The following is a 16,217-nucleotide window of genomic DNA, read 5'->3' as shown; positions in this document are numbered from 1 at the left end:
ACGTTTCTGCTTTTCGGATTCCAACTCCGAGCCGTTTCAGGCCACAACGGTGAATAAAGCCACACAGCTCAGATGAAATCACACGGTTGGTTTAATTCGACAATAAATAAGGGGAGTCTGGTGTATTTACATGGTCTGTTCGAAATGTAAAAATGATGCAGGCATTTTAAAATCTGGATCCGGGCTTCATAGGCAGGACGGAGTCTGGACTCTGCAGGAGTTCGTGTCTTCGTCACAGAGGCTGCAGCTCCGTCGCATCATTTACTGCAACGGGACAGACATGAGAATCACCGCAGCTGTATGAATATTTATGGGTCACAAACTCAAATCATTAATGGATGCAACATTAAAATGTTAGTTGGACTCGGTGGGAACAGAAAGGCAAGAGCAGCACTACAATATGTTCTTACTCAAAGGTAAAAATATTTGGTAAGAAGGAAAGTCAAATGTTACTGAATAGGATTAGAGAAACAAAAGAATCATTCTGACATTTTCCCTCAAAATTATGACTTTTTCTCAGATTTCTGATTTTCAGAATTTTGATTTTTATCTTCTGAAACCAGTTTTTTTTTTTTTGTTTTAATCATTTTAAAAAGCAGATTTTTCTTTACTATTGAAACTCTGCAAATGTTCCAGAACATTTCTGGCATTATTCTAAACAATTCTGAGTTTTTTGGCAGAAATTTCCTCCTTTTCACTTTCTATCCAGAACAGCAGCATTCAGACGGAGATTAAATTGAAAACTGGTGTCTTTTTATTTCAGGGTATCAGACTAAAAGGGGAACGTATGTGTGGATGCTCATCTATAAATCTTGATTTTCTCAAAAATAGATCCTAATCCAAGTATCGCGGGCCACTTTGTGTTGGACAAAAAAATCCAGGAAGTTTTTTGGTTCCAAAGTGAAGAAATGAATCAAAAATTTAAGCGGTGTGAATAATTTCAGTTTAAACTTTTCAGTAAGAAAATAAAAAGTTTAAATTAAATTTCCGGCTGCAGTTTTTCTATAAAGATGCTTTAAAACGTGGAGGAGGCCCAGACGTCCACCCTGAGGGACGCCGTCCTCGGCCCAATAGCATTAGCTTAGCGTTAGCTTTGGTTCTCCGGTGAGCGTTTGAAGGCCTCACCTGGCATCTGTCGCCGGCGTCGCCACGCCCTCAGCTTCCTGCAGCCCCGGTGCAGCAGCCACATGGCCAGCATGAGCAGAGCAGCCGCCACCATCAGCGCCAGCGCCGTGACCGACAGGTACTGCAGATCCTCGTACAGAACCTCTGCAGGACAGACCGATTTAACCTTTGACCCCAACTTTGCAGATCAAAGATTTGCTGTCTGAGATGCTTTTATCGTCTTTTATCTCTAGTTTTCGGCCTTTGACCTTTCCTTCCTTCCTTTTACTGCTTTTAATATAGTACATATATAATTATATAATTAACACCTGGCCAATGGAGTTTATCAAAACATTTCAAAGTCAAACTTTGACTCTTCCTGCACTCAGATATTTACAAACTGTTGATCTGCCTCAGTCTGTTGTCTCGCAGCTCATATTTTCTAGCAGAAAGTTTGGCGAAAGGACGACATGGAGGACCCACCGTTCACTTTGAGGACGAAGCCGAGGTCGCGGCTGTTCCCGGCCGGGTCCTCGGCCGTCACCACGTAGTATCCGGCGTCCTGCAGCTTCAGGTCGGACAGCAGCATGGAGCCGTTGTCGCAGGCGTTCACCCGGTCGCTGTAGTCCTGGGTGATGTTGGTGAAGCCGCCGGGCCGCCAGGCGCCGATGGAGCGGCTCGCCGCCCCGGACATGAAGCTCCATCGGATGGTGGGGACGCCGGAGGACACAACGTCCACCGAGAAGAAGACATCGTCCTGCACCGACCGGATCAGGTTCCTCTGGGAGGAGCTGACGGAGATCGATCCGGCTGCAGGAGGACGAGAGGAAACGATTCAGATTTTATACAATAAATGTTTGAAAAGTCAAAAATGTACCCAAAATAAAAACCGCAAACATTTTGAGATTAATCTTAGAAATATTCTAGAAATAAATGAGTTCCAAAGGTCAAAATTAGTGAGAAAAAAACGTGGAAATCTCTGAGCTCCAAAAATAGAAAATATGTTAGAAATAATAATTTTTAAAAAATAGTGGAAATTTTTTTAGCTCAAAAAGTTACAAATTTGCAAGAGAAAAACTCAGAAACTTTGAGATTAACCTTAGAAACTTCTGAAACTGAAAATTTGTAGGAAGAAGCTTTTAGATTAATCTCAAAAATGTTTCCAGAAAAAAAACAAGGTCATTTCTGAATTTCAAAAGTCTAAAATTTCCCAAAAAATACTAATCAGAAAATTTCAAAAACAACACCAGAATTTGCTTGGAAACCCCCCCAGAAATGTTGAGATTAATTTCATAAACTTTCCAGTACAAATCACGGCACTTCTGATTTGGAAATATCATTAATTTGTCAAAAGGAAGATAAATCTGAAATTTTCAAATTAATCTCAGAAACTGGCTAGAAAAAAAAGAGAAATGTTTGAGTTTAATTTAAGACATTTTCTAAATAATAAAAAAAAAAGCTTGAAAAGTCAACAATTTGCCCAAAAAAGAATGAAAAAGTTTCGTTCCACTGGCAGATTATCCCACTGTAACAAAACAGTTTTTCCATGTTATACGTGAAATAATCTGTCAGTGGAACTAGAATTTTTCATCAAAATTAAGAAATTATTTAGTGAAAACAAACTCCTATATTTTGCTGAAAAGTTACTTCTAAGTTAGTAAACCTGAAATAATATATGATATTTTCCAGAGGTGTGACCAAGTCACTGTGTTGCAAGTCTCAAGTAAGTCTCAAGTCTCTGTCCTCAAGTCCGAGTCAAGTCTCAAGTAAAGACAGGCAAAAGTCGAGTCAAGTCTCAAGTAAAGACAGGCAAAAGTCGAGTCAAGTCTCAAGTCAGGAACCTTTAATTTCAAGTCATTTCGAGTCGTTTTTATTTATTTTTTAAAAATAATTTGCAATTATACATAAAATTCAAATAATAGACCATTTGTTCTTTTTTAAATATGTATTTGAGGTTCATTTGTGATCCTCTTATTCATCTGGTATTCTTCAAATCTGTCAGAAGTAAACAGATGTCAGAAATAAATTACAGCCTTTCATGAATTACATTTGACTTCAGTTTACTCCTTCTATTCATAAATAAACATCAACACTACAACAATCATAGTTTTCAAAAATGAAATAAGTATAAATGAAGTTATCACAAGTAAACTCAGGAAGGTCTGGTGCATTTATTTTTCTGCTTTTATTTCTAAGTATGTTAGTTTCAGTCCTCCGTAAATATGGGACAGATATTCTAAACACAAAATTTATTTGGGACAGTCACTGTATTTGGTCTTTTTTTTTTTTTCCCAGCAAAGCTATACTACTTGGAAATGGGTTCTGTGCGACATGTGACAGTCACGCCGGTCAGTGCATTAAGTCAAAAACAGTTGACTTAATGCACTGACTGCAGTAAACAATATATTGTCAATATAATTTCCCAACGTAGATGTCTTCAAATACACCAACCATCCTTAGATGATACTGGACCCGGCTCATCATCATGATGGGACAGAGAGACTCTGTTCCCTGTGTTCAGGTCCAGAATCTGCTTTCTGTTCCGGAGCCCCGCTCACTATCCACCGGCTTCCTGAGCTAACACGGTGCACATTATTTGTGGAGGCATTTGAAGGACCGGATTTATGGTAAATCATCACCAATTTAACCCGGAGTACACATGCTAACACGAAGTTAGCTAAAGTCAACTATCTTACAGCAAAAGAAAAGTGCCACCTACCGATCTCTGTGAAGCTTCAAATGCCGGACAAAGTTGGACGTCGTGGCATCTCCATCCGATATTCTCTTCTTGCATGTTTTACAAGTTGCAGTTCGTTTTTTAGTCGAAAGTTCATAACCTACGTAGCCAAAAGAAATTACTCGCGGAAGCATATTCGAGCGGTTATTTCGTATTTCGTTCCCTGAGCTCTGTAGCTTTGCCGCGTTTTTTTAAACGTCCAAATCCTGTTAATTTGATTGGTTGTGCTGCAGCTACGTACACATACATACATAAGGAGAGAGGAAAACCATAGTGACGGTCTGCGCATATTGATACGGAGTGAGTGAAATTAATTAATGACGCCACTTTATAAATAATGTGTTTTAAATTTGAAGACTTTGAGTAAAAAATATCAAGTCTTTTCAAGTAAACAGCTTCAAGTCGAGTCAAGTCCCAAGTCAATGGCATGAAAGTCAAAGTCAAGTCCGAGTCTTTGAGCATTTTTTCAAGTCAAGTCTCAAGTCGTGATTTTAACGACTCGAGTCCAAGTCATGTGACTCGAGTCCCCACCTCTGATATTTTCACTGGAAACTAAAAACTCTTGGTAAGATTTTATGTTTTTCATTGTCATGGCGATAAAACAAATTAAATTTTAAATGCGTTTAAGTTTATCAGGAAAGGAGAGAACGTTTCTATTCACCACCATCAGGAGGGGGAAGATCAGCGTTTCAGAAATATTAGTCAGAGAAAACACGGAAATACAAAATGCAGTTTATAAATTAAGGTGTTTATTATCAAAGGAGAAAATATGATCTAATATAATAAAAGTGGATGGAGAGCAGTGGACCCGTCTTATTCTGCAGAACCAAACTTGGAGAAACAGAATTCAGTTTTTATTCTAATCAGGAACAAGAACTGAAACACTGAGTTCCCTTAAATTAAGGCTAAAGCCCTTTTTCTCTAGAGCTGCATTAATAACAACTTTAATATTTCCTGGAACGTCAGAAAGTTTCAGTCTGGGCTGAACGGCCTCCTGCAGAAACCTGCTGCACAAACAAACCGGATGTGGATGAAACTTATGAGCTGCAGCAGATCGTGAAACTGAACAGTTAAAAGTTTTTTAACTGGAGGATCCGGTTGAAATTCTTCCAACAAACCAGCAGGCAGAGCGAAGCTTCAGACGGAGAGTGAAGCTTCAGAGAACGAAGCTTCAGAGAACGAAGCTTCAGAGAGTGAAGCTTCAGACGGAGAGTGAAGCTTCAGAGAACGAAGCTTCAGAGAACGAAGCTTCAGAGAGTGAAGCTTCAGACGGAGAGTGAAGCTTCAGACGGAGATCGAAGTTTCAGACGGAAAGCGAAGTTTCAGAGAGCGAAGCTTCAGAGAGTGAAGCTTCAGAGAGCGAAGCTTCAGAGAGTGAAGCTTCAGACGGAGAGTGAAGCTTCAGACGGAGAGCGAAGCTTCAGACGGAGAGCGAAGTTTCAGACAGCGAAGCTTCAGAGAGCGAAGCTTCAGAGAGCGAAGCTTCAGAGAGTGAAGTTTCAGACGGAGAGCGAAGCTTCAGACAGAGATCGAAGTTTCAGACGGAGAGCGAAGCTTCAGACGGAGAGCGAAGTTTCAGACGGAGAGCGAAGCTTCAGACGGAGAGCGAAGTTTCAGACGGAGAGCGAAGCTTCAGAGAGCGAAGCTTCAGACGGAGAGCGAAGCTTCAGACGCAGAGCGAAGCTTCAGAGAGCGAAGCTTCAGACGGAGAGCGAAGCTTCAGACGGAGAGCGAAGCTTCAGAGAGCGAAGCTTCAGAGAGCGAAGCTTCAGACGCAGAGCGAAGCTTCAGACGCAGAGCGAAGCTTCAGACAGACAGACAGACAAGCTTTCAGGAGAGCAGCTTGGAATTTGTGAGCGCCAAAAGCTCATAAATTTCTGAGAAAAAACTCAGAAATGTAGAGATTAATCACGGAAAAAAGCCATTTTATTAGTTTGAGAAGTCGAAGATTCGTAAGAGAAAAAACTCAGAAATTTTGAGCTTCCACTTAAAAATTTTCTAGAAAAAAAACTTTAAATATTATGAGGTTCAAAAGTAGAAAATATTTGACTTTTCAAGGTTAGAAATGTCTAAGATTAATCTGAACATGTGATGTTTCTAGCAGAAATCGTCTCCTGTTTTCTGTCAGCAGTGGCCCTGATGCGGCAGGTCCGACTGGTTCCATAGTTTCAGTTCTGGTTCTGCTGGAATGTGTTTGTTTAAACATTTCAGGCCCGAGAGAAGGAAGGCAGATGATTAAACATTAAACTTCCGAGGTTCTGTTCGACAGAAATGTTGATTTTTCTAACCTAAGCAGCAGATTAACGCGCGCAGCTGCACAAAATCCCGCTTTGAGTTGGAGAAACTCACCTGAGTGGCACAGGTAGAAGCGTGATACTGAGGAACAGCGCGGCGTCGTGGACCTCCCACAACATTAGAACCGCAGGCCCATCTGATGATCCAATTCTGGACCGTCCCGGTTCCGTTTCCTTCCTCGCTCACCTGGTTCTCGCGTTTTCTTGGAAATCGGAGAGAAGAAGCGGAGTTCCGCCTAAGACTGCGAGCTGTTCCTCCTCATACCTGCAGTCAGCTCCGGCCCGGTCCACACCCTCCAGACAGGTTGAGCCGCAGATTACACAGACCCGGGACCAGAACCGGAACCACTCACCTGGAGGATCGCAGTCCGACGCACCTGGAAAAACGTGCCAAACAGGAAGTGCACACGTATGCAAAACACAAACCCCGTGAACACGTTTTAGAACATTTTAACGCAAAGTGGGAAGAACTACGGAGCCCCCTGCAGGACAAACTGCGAAACAGCAACAAACAAAAACGAGATGGTTTGGTTTTTATTACAAACAACATTTGAAATTGGACAAAACTAACTTACAAGTAACTTTTTGAGAGAGATAGGAGCGTGTTTTAAGCAAATAATTCCTTAATTTAAATAAAAAGTACAAATTCCACTTACAGATTATTTTACTTAAAACATGACATTGTTACAAATAAGTAAAATAATCTGCCAGTGGAACTGTTTTAAAATCAATACTAAGAAATTATTAGTTAAAATAGGCTTAATTCACGTGTTCTAAGGATATTTGCATGAGAGACTAGATAAATGCTAGATAAATAATAATAATAATTAAAGCTGCAAGCAGCCTCGGGCGGCCCTCGCAGCAAAGCGCCGCTCCGGCCTATTGGCCACCGCGGGGGTTCCGGCCACCGCAGAAGCTCTCGCTCGGTTTCCAGAGCCGCAGCCCGCTCCCCACCGCGGAAGCTCCGCCGCAGTTTCCAGCAACCGCCGCCGCCCAGCCGCCGCAGAAGCTGTCGCGCATTTTCCCCCGCCCGTCCACCGGGCGATACGCGTGAATGCGTTCGGCGGCGCTGCCCGACGACTGTCGAAAAAATCTGGCGCAGATCGGTCGATGCGTCGAGGAGATACAACCCATGTATTAACTTAGGGGGGCGCAGTGGAGCCAAATTACATTTCAAACCCGTTGGGCTCTTTAGAGGTGAACAAAGGTCATACATATCCAGTTTGGCGCCAATCGGATGATCCATGCCTGAATAAGAGCCAAACGTATGCATATGGCGAGGGACTGATATTCGCCATTTGGCCACGCCCACACGGTTCAGCCAGCAGCGAGCATTGACAGAGTTTAATCATCCGAATCATCTTGATTAGGTCAAGAGAGCCATAAACGGAGCTTTCCAAGTAAAAAAACGGCACTTCCTGTTCTGAGGGGGCGGGGCTTAGATGACGTCATAATATGATGACATAGGGTCGTCAAGATCCCACCAGGGTCACTCGTGCAAAGTTTGGTGCAGAAGGCTATCGACCGTTCACAGTAAAATACAAGACTTCCTGTTGTCAGAGGGCGTGGCCTACGTGATGTCATCATTTGAACCATTGGATATTATTCTACACCCGAGGATGATCAATAACTCAAACTTTGGTGTCTCTGTCAGTTTTGTGTTAGAATTACAAATTATTTAATTTTTTCCTCTATAATTCAACATTGAACTGTCATTCCGTAGGGCAATGCTGCCCTCTGGTGTCGAATTACTGAAATTACTGAAATAGTTTCATTATTTCAGTAATTCGACACCAGAGGGCAGCATTGCCCTACACATGACAAAGCCCTTTGTATTACACAGTCGATCAAAATTGAACTCTGTCATTCCGTAGGGGCAATGCTGCCCTCTGGTGTCGAATTACTGAAATTACTGAAATAGTTTCATTATTTCAGTAATTCGACACCAGAGGGCAGCATTGCCCTACACATGACAAAGCCCTTTGTATTACACAGTCGATCACAGGGGAACTTTGAGCCTTGCTAACCCCCCTTCATCATGCTCCAAAACTCACCAATTTGATAACTTTAAATCAGACATGCCTTATGATCAGACTGACCAAGTTTGAAGTCGATCAATCGAAATCCCTAGGAGGAGTTTGATCAAATACGAAGGCTGTAAACGTCAAAATCGAGGTCAAATGAACTTCAATCTAAAATGGCCGACTTCCTGTTGGGTTTAGAGCATGGCTCTAAGAGACTTTTTTGTACGTCCCGACAAGATACACATGTGTACCAAGTTTCGTAATTCTAGGTTTAAGCATGGCCTGGGGCTGTTCATTTAAAATACTCTAGGGGTCGCTATAGGAGAAATTAGGCCACGCCCACCAAATTTTGTTATGAATTCCTGTCGGAGGGTGGATAAGGATCCATCCTAGTGAGTTGGAGGCAGCTCACCCCGAAACTGTGGAATTCAGAGCCAAACGAAATTCGACGGCGTTCGCAATGCCGCCACGCCCCCTGCTTCATCGCAGCCGCCGGTCGGTGTTGGAATCCACAACACACCAACATGTCTTCTGTCTCTGGACACAGTTTCATGTTGATTAGGTCAAGGGCTAAGATAACGACCGTTCACAGTAAAACATGACACTTCCTGTTCTCAGGGGGCGTGGCCTACGTAAAAAAATAATTTCACCACAGGGTATTTAGGTAACCCCATAACGATCAATCCCAGAAAGTTTGGTCCCTCTATGTGTTTTTGTATAGGAAATATAAGAGTTTCGTGTTTCATGGCGAGTAGGGTGAACTTTGACCCCTGGTAACCCCCCTTCAGCAAGCTCATACAGTCACCAATTTGATAACTTTAAATCAGACATGCCTTATGATCAGACTGACCGAGTTTGAAGCCGATCAAAATCGAAATCCCTAGGAGGAGTTCGATCAAATGCAAAGGCTGTAAACGTCAAACTCGAGGTCCAAAATGGACGTTCAATACAAAATGGCCGACTTCCTGTTGGTTTTCGACCATGGCTCTGATAGAACTTTTTTGTACGTCCTGACAAGATACACATATGTACCAAGTTGCGTAATTCTAGGATAAAGCATGGCCTGGGGCTGTTCATTTAAAATACTCTAGGGGTCGCTATAGAGAAATTAGGCCACGCCCACCAAATTTTGTTATGAATTCCTGTCGGTAGCTGGATAAGGATCCATCCTAGTGAGTTTGGAGCAGCTGGGGCCCGAAATTGTGGAATTCAGAGCCAAACGAAATTCGACGGCGTTCGCAACGCCGCCACGCCCACCTGCTTCATAATCGCAGCCGGTCGGGGTTGGATTACTCAACACAACCAAACATGTCTTCTGTCTCTGGACACAGTTTCATGTTGATTAGGTCAAAGGGCTAAGATAGCGACCGTTCACAGTAAAACATGACACTTCCTGTTCTCAGGGGGCGTGGCCTAAGTGATGTCATCATTTGACCACAGGGTATTTTTGGACACCTAATGATGATCAATAATTTAAAGTTTGGTATCTCTGTGAGTTTCTGTGCAGGATATATAAGAGTTTCGTTTTCATCATGGCGAGTAGGTGAACTTTGACCCCTGGTAACCCCCCTTCAGCAAGCTCATACAGTCACCAATTTGATAACTTTAAATCAAACATGCCTTATGATCAGACTGACCGAGTTTGAAGCCGATCAATCGAAATCCCTAGGAGGAGTTCGATCAATACGAAGGCTGTAAACGTCAAACTCGAGGTCCAAAATGGACCTTCAATAGAAAATGGCCGACTTCCTGTTGGGTTCGACCATAGCTCTAATAGACTTTTTTGTACGTCCTGACAAGATACACATATGTACCAAGTTTCGTAATTCTAGGTTAAAGCATGGCTTACGGCTGTTCATTTAAAATACTCTAGGGGTCGCTATAGAGAAATTAGGCCACGCCCACCAAATTTTGTTATGAATTCCTGTCGGTGGGTGGATAAGGATCCATCCTAGTGAGTTTGGAGCAGCTGGGCCCGAAATTGGTGGAATTCAGAGTCAAACGAAATTCGACGGCGTTCGCAACGCCGCCACGCCCACCTGCTTATCATCGCAGGCCGGTCCGGGGTTGGATTACTCAACACACCAACATGTCTTCTGTCTCTGGACACAGTTTCATGTTGATTAGGTCAAAGGGCTAAGATAGCGACCGTTCACAGTAAAACATGACACTTCCTGTTCTCAGGGGGCGTGGCCTAAGTGATGTCATCATTTCACCATAGGGTATTGTAGGGGCACCCGATGCCGATCAATCACTGAAAGTTTGGTCCCTCTATGTGTTTTTATATAGGAAATATAAGAGTTTCGTGTTTCATGGCGAGTAGGTGAACTTTGACCCCTGCTAACCCCCCTTCAACATGCTCCAAAACTCACCAATTGATAACTTTAAATCAAACATGCCTTATGATCAGACTGACCGAGTTTGAAGTCGATCAATCGAAATCCCTAGGAGGAGTTCGATCAAATACGAAGGCTGTAAACGTCAAAATCGAGGCAAAAAATGGACTTTCATACAAAATGGCCGACTTCCTGTGATAGTTGGCTTATAACATTAATGTAAGTTCTGAGTCTTTTGGTGAGCTCTACAAGTGTACCAAATTTCATGTCTGTACGATGAAGTAACGTTCATACCATTGTGTCAACAGAAAATTGCTAGTTGCTGCCGTTGAGCAATTTTTTGGCGATTTTTGCGACAAACCTTAAAATTCAAAATTTTAATTTTTCTAGTTGGCGACCGCCAAGTTTGGTGAGTTTTTGAATATGATAAAGCCCCAAAAAAGGCTCCTCTTTGGGGGGCAGAATAATAATAATAATTAAAGCTGCAAGCAAGCCTCGGGCGGCCCTCGCAGCAAGCGCCGCTCCGGCCTATTGGCCACGGCGGGGGTTCCGGCCACCGCAGAAGCTCTCGCGCGTTTTCCAGAGCCGCAGCCCGCTCCCCACCGCGGAAGCTCTGCCGCAGTTTCCAGCACCGCCGCCCGCTAGCCGCCGCAGGAGCTGTCGCGCATTTTTTGCCGCCCGTCCAAGGGCGACATGTGTGAATGCGTTCGGCGGCGCTCCCCGACGACTGTCAAAAAATCTGGTGCAGATCGGTCGATGCGTCGAGGAGATACGGCCGATGTATTAACTTAGGGGGCGCAGTGGAGTCAAATTACATCTCAAACCCGTTGGGCTCTTTAGAGGTGAACAAAGGTCATACATATCCAGTTTGGCGCCAATCGGATGATCCATGCCTGAATAAGAGCCAAACGTATGCATATGGCGAGGGACTGATATTCGCCATTTGGCCACGCCCACACGGTTCAGCCAGCAGCGAGCATTGACAGAGTTTATCATCCGAATCATCTTGATTAGGTCAAGAGAGCCATAAACGGAGCTTTCCAAGTAAAAAAAAAAACGGCACTTCCTGTTCTGAGGGGGGGCGGGGCTTAGATGACGTCATAATATGATGACATAGGGTCGTCAAGGATCCCACCAGGGTCACTCGTGCAAAGTTTGGTGCAGAAGCTATCGACCGTTCACAGTAAAATACAAGACTTCCTGTTGTCAGAGGGCGTGGCCTACGTGATGTCATCATTTGACCATTGGATATTATTCTACACCCGAGGATGATCAATAACTCAAACTTTGGTGTCTCTGTCAGTTTTTGTGTTAGAATTACAAATTATTTAATTTTTTCCTCTATAATTCAACATTGAACTGTCATTCCGTAGGGCAATGCTGCCCTCTGGTGTCGAATTACTGAAATTACTGAAATAGTTTCATTATTTCAGTAATTCGACACCAGAGGGCAGCATTGCCCTACACATGACAAAGCCCTTTGTATTACACAGTCGATCAAAATTGAACTCTGTCATTCCGTAGGGCAATGCTGCCATCTGGTGTCGAATTACTGAAATTACTGAAATAGTTTCATTATTTCAGTAATTCGACACCAGAGGGCAGCATTGCCCTACACATGACAAAGCCCTTTGTATTACACAGTCGATCACAGGGGAACTTTGAGCCTTGCTAACCCCCCTTCAACATGCTCCAAAACTCACCAATTTGATAACTTTAAATCAGACATGCCTTATGATCAGACTGACCGAGTTTGAAGCCGATCAATCGAAATCCCTAGGAGGAGTTCGATCAAATACGAAGGCTGTAAACGTCAAAATCGAGGTCAAATGAACTTCAATCTAAAATGGCCGACTTCCTGTTGGGTTTAGAGCATGGCTCCAAGAGACTTTTTTGTACGTCCTGACAAGATACACATGTGTACCAAGTTTCGTAATTCTAAGCTAAAGCATGGCTTGGGGCTGATTTTTTGAAATATTCTAGGGGGCGATATAGAGAAATTAGGCCACGCCCACCAAATTTTGTTATGAATTCCTGTTGGGGGCGGTAAGGATCCATCCTAGTGAGTTTGGAGCAGCTCACCCGAAACTGTGGAATTCAGAGCCAAACGAAATTCGACGGCGTTCGCAATGCCGCCACGCCCACCTGCTACACGCAGCCAGTCGGGGTTGGAATCCACAACACAAAATCGTTTTGTCTCTGGACACAGTTTCATGTTGATTAGGTCAAAGGGCTAAGATAGCGACCGTTCACAGTAAAACATGACACTTCCTGTTCTCAGGGGGCGTGGCCTACTTAAAAAAATAATTTCACCACAGGGTATTTTAGGACACCCGATGTCGATCAATCAATGAAAGTTTGGTCCCTCTCTGTGTTTTTGTATAGAAATATAAGAGTTTCGTGTTTCATGGCGAGTAGGTGAACTTTGACCCCTGCTAACCCCCTTCAGCAAGCTCATACAGTCACCAATTTGATAACTTTAAATCAGACATGCCTTATGATCAGACTGACCGAGTTTGAAGCCGATCAATCGAAATCCCTAGGAGGAGTTCGATCAAATGCAAAGGCTGTAAACGTCAAACTCGAGGTCCAAAATGGACCTTCAATACAAAATGGCCGACTTCCTGTTGGGTTTCGACCATGGCTCTAATAGACTTTTTTGTACGTCCTGACAAGATACACATATGTACCAAGTTTCGTAATTCTAGGATAAAGCATGGCCTGGGGCTGTTCATTTAAAATACTCTAGGGGTCGCTATAGAGAAATTAGGCCACGCCCACCAAATTTTGTTATGAATTCCTGTCGGTGGGTGGATAAGGATCCATCCTAGTGAGTTTGGAGCAGCTGGGCCCGAAATTGTGGAATTCAGAGCCAAACGAAATTCGACGGCGTTCGCAACGCCGCCACGCCCACCTGCTTCATCGCAGCCGGTCGGGTTGGAATACTCAACACACCAACATGTCTTCTGTCTCTGGACACAGTTTCATGTTGATTAGGTCAAAGGGCTAAGATAGCGACCGTTCACAGTAAAACATGACACTTCCTGTTCTCAGGGGGCGTGGCCTACTTAAAAAAATAATTTCACCACAGGGTATTTTAGGACACCCGATGACGATCAATCAATGAAAGTTTGGTCCCTCTCTGTGTTTTTGTATAGGAAATATAAGAGTTTCGTGTTTCATGGCGAGTAGGTGAACTTTGACCCCTGCTAACCCCCCTTCAACATGCTCCAAAACTCACCAATTTGATAACTTTAAATCAGACATGCCTTATGATCAGACTGACCAAGTTTGAAGCCGATCAATCAAAATCCCTAGGAGGAGTTCGATCAAATACGAAGGCTGTAAACGTCAAAATCGAGGTAAAAAATGGACTTCAATCAAAATGGCCGACTTCCTGTGATAGTTGGCACTTCTAAATTAATAATTCTGAGTCTTTTGGTGAGCTCTACATGTACCAAATTTCATGTCTCTACGATGAAGTAAATGTAGCAATTTCCTTTGAAATTGCTAGTTGCCGCCGTTGAGCATTTTTTTGCGATTTTTGTGACCCTTAAAATTCAAAATTTTTAATCTAGTCGCGACCGCCAAGTTTGGTGAGTTTTTGAATATGATAAAGCCCCCAAAAAGGCGCCTCTTTGGGGGTAAGAATAATAAGAATAATAATAAACAGTACAGATACAATAGGCCTTCGCAGCGCTTTGCTGCTCGGGCCTAATAATAAAAAGCTGCAAGCAGCCTCGGGCGGCCCTCGCAGCAAGCGCCGCTCCGGCCTATTGGCCACCGCGGGGGTTCCGGCCACCGCAGAAGCTCTCGCTCGGTTTCCAGAGCCGCAGCCCGCTCCCCACCGCGGAAGCTCCGCCGCAGTTTCCAGCACCGCCGCCCGCCAGCCGCCGCAGAAGCTGTCGCGCGTTTTCCCCGCCCGTCCACCGGGGATACGCGTGAATGCGTTCGGCGGCGCTGCCCGACGACTGTCGAAAAATCTGGCGCAGATCGGTCGATGCGTCGAGGAGATACAACCCATGTATTAACTTAGGGGGCGCAGTGGAGCCAAATTACATTTCAAACCCGTTGGGCTCTTTAGAGGTGAACAAAGGTCATACATATCCAGTTTGGCGCCAATCGGATGATCCATGCCTGAATAAGAGCCAAACGTATGCATATGGCGAGGGACTGATATTCGCCATTTGGCCACGCCCACACGGTTCAGCCAGCAGCGAGCATTGACAGAGTTTATCATCCGAATCATCTTGATTAGGTCAAGAGAGCCATAAACGGAGCTTTCTAAGTAAAAAAACGGCACTTCCTGTTCTGAGGGGGCGGGGCTTAGATGACGTCATAATATGATGACATAGGGTCGTCAAGGATCCCACCAGGGTCACTCGTGCAAAGTTTGGTGCAGAAGCTATCGACCGTTCACAGTAAAATACAAGACTTCCTGTTGTCAGAGGGCGTGGCCTACGTGATGTCATCATTTGACCATTGGATATTATTCTACACCCGAGGATGATCAATAACTCAAACTTTGGTGTCTCTGTCAGTTTTTGTGTTAGAATTACAAATTATTTAATTTTTTCCTCTATAATTCAACATTGAACTGTCATTCCGTAGGGCAATGCTGCCCTCTGGTGTCGAATTACTGAAATTACTGAAATAGTTTCATTATTTCAGTAATTCGACACCAGAGGGCAGCATTGCCCTACACATGACAAAGCCCTTTGTATTACACAGTCGATCAAAATTGAACTCTGTCATTCCGTAGGGCAATGCTGCCCTCTGGTGTCGAATTACTGAAATTACTGAAATAGTTTCATTATTTCAGTAATTCGACACCAGAGGGCAGCATTGCCCTACACATGACAAAGCCCTTTGTATTACACAGTCGATCACAGGGGAACTTTGAGCCTTGCTAACCCCCCTTCAACATGCTCCAAAACTCACCAATTTGACAACTTTAAATCAGACATGCCTTATGATCAGACTGACCAAGTTTGAAGTCGATCAATCGAAATCCCTAGGAGGAGTTTGATCAAATACGAAGGCTGTAAACGTCAAAATCGAGGTCAAATGAACTTCAATCTAAAATGGCCGACTTCCTGTTGGGTTTAGAGCATGGCTCCAAGAGACTTTTTTGTACGTCCTGACAAGATACACATGTGTACCAAGTTTCGTAATTCTAAGCTAAAGCATGGCTTGGGGCTGATTTTTTGAAATATTCTAGGGGGCGATATAGAGAAATTAGGCCACGCCCACCAAATTTTGTTATGAATTCCTGTTGGCGGGTCAATAAGGATCCATCCTAGTGAGTTTGGAGCAGCTCACCCCGAAACTGTGGAATTCAGAGCCAAACGAAATTTGACGGCGTTCGCAACGCCGCCACGCCCACCTGCTTCATCGCAGCCGGTCGGGGTTGGAATCCACAACACACCAACATGTCTTCTGTCTCTGGACACAGTTTCATGTTGATTAGGTCAAAGGGCTAAGATAGCGACCGTTCACAGTAAAACATGACACTTCCTGTTCTCAGGGGGCGTGGCCTACGTAAAAAAATAATTTCACCACAGGGTATTTTAGGACACCCGATGACGATCAATCCCAGAAAGTTTGGTCCCTCTATGTGTTTTTGTATAGGAAATATAAGAGTTTCGTGTTTCATGGCGAGTAGGTGAACTTTGACCCCTGGTAACCCCCCTTCAGCAAGCTCATACAGTCACCAATTTGA

The 16,217-nt window shown here is 43.8% G+C and overlaps 1 protein-coding gene across 1 annotated transcript; it reads right to left on the bottom strand.

Annotated features, from left to right (window-relative positions):
- Positions 1-73: 73 nt before the first annotated feature.
- LOC116737537 (V-set and transmembrane domain-containing protein 5-like) lies at positions 74-6,593 on the bottom strand. The gene is given in 5 exon segments (XM_032590743.1): positions 74-264; positions 1,126-1,269; positions 1,588-1,914; positions 6,191-6,206; positions 6,208-6,593. Coding segments are annotated over 5 exon segments (567 nt in total). The 5' UTR covers positions 6,256-6,593; the 3' UTR covers positions 74-232.
- Positions 6,594-16,217: the final 9,624 nt, after the last annotated feature.

Source organism: Xiphophorus hellerii, chromosome 18 (assembly GCF_003331165.1).
Source record: "Xiphophorus hellerii strain 12219 chromosome 18, Xiphophorus_hellerii-4.1, whole genome shotgun sequence".
NCBI lineage: Eukaryota > Metazoa > Chordata > Actinopteri > Cyprinodontiformes > Poeciliidae > Xiphophorus > Xiphophorus hellerii.
The sequence above is the reverse complement of the archived record's forward strand: the minus strand, read 5'-3'. Positions and strand labels throughout refer to the sequence as shown.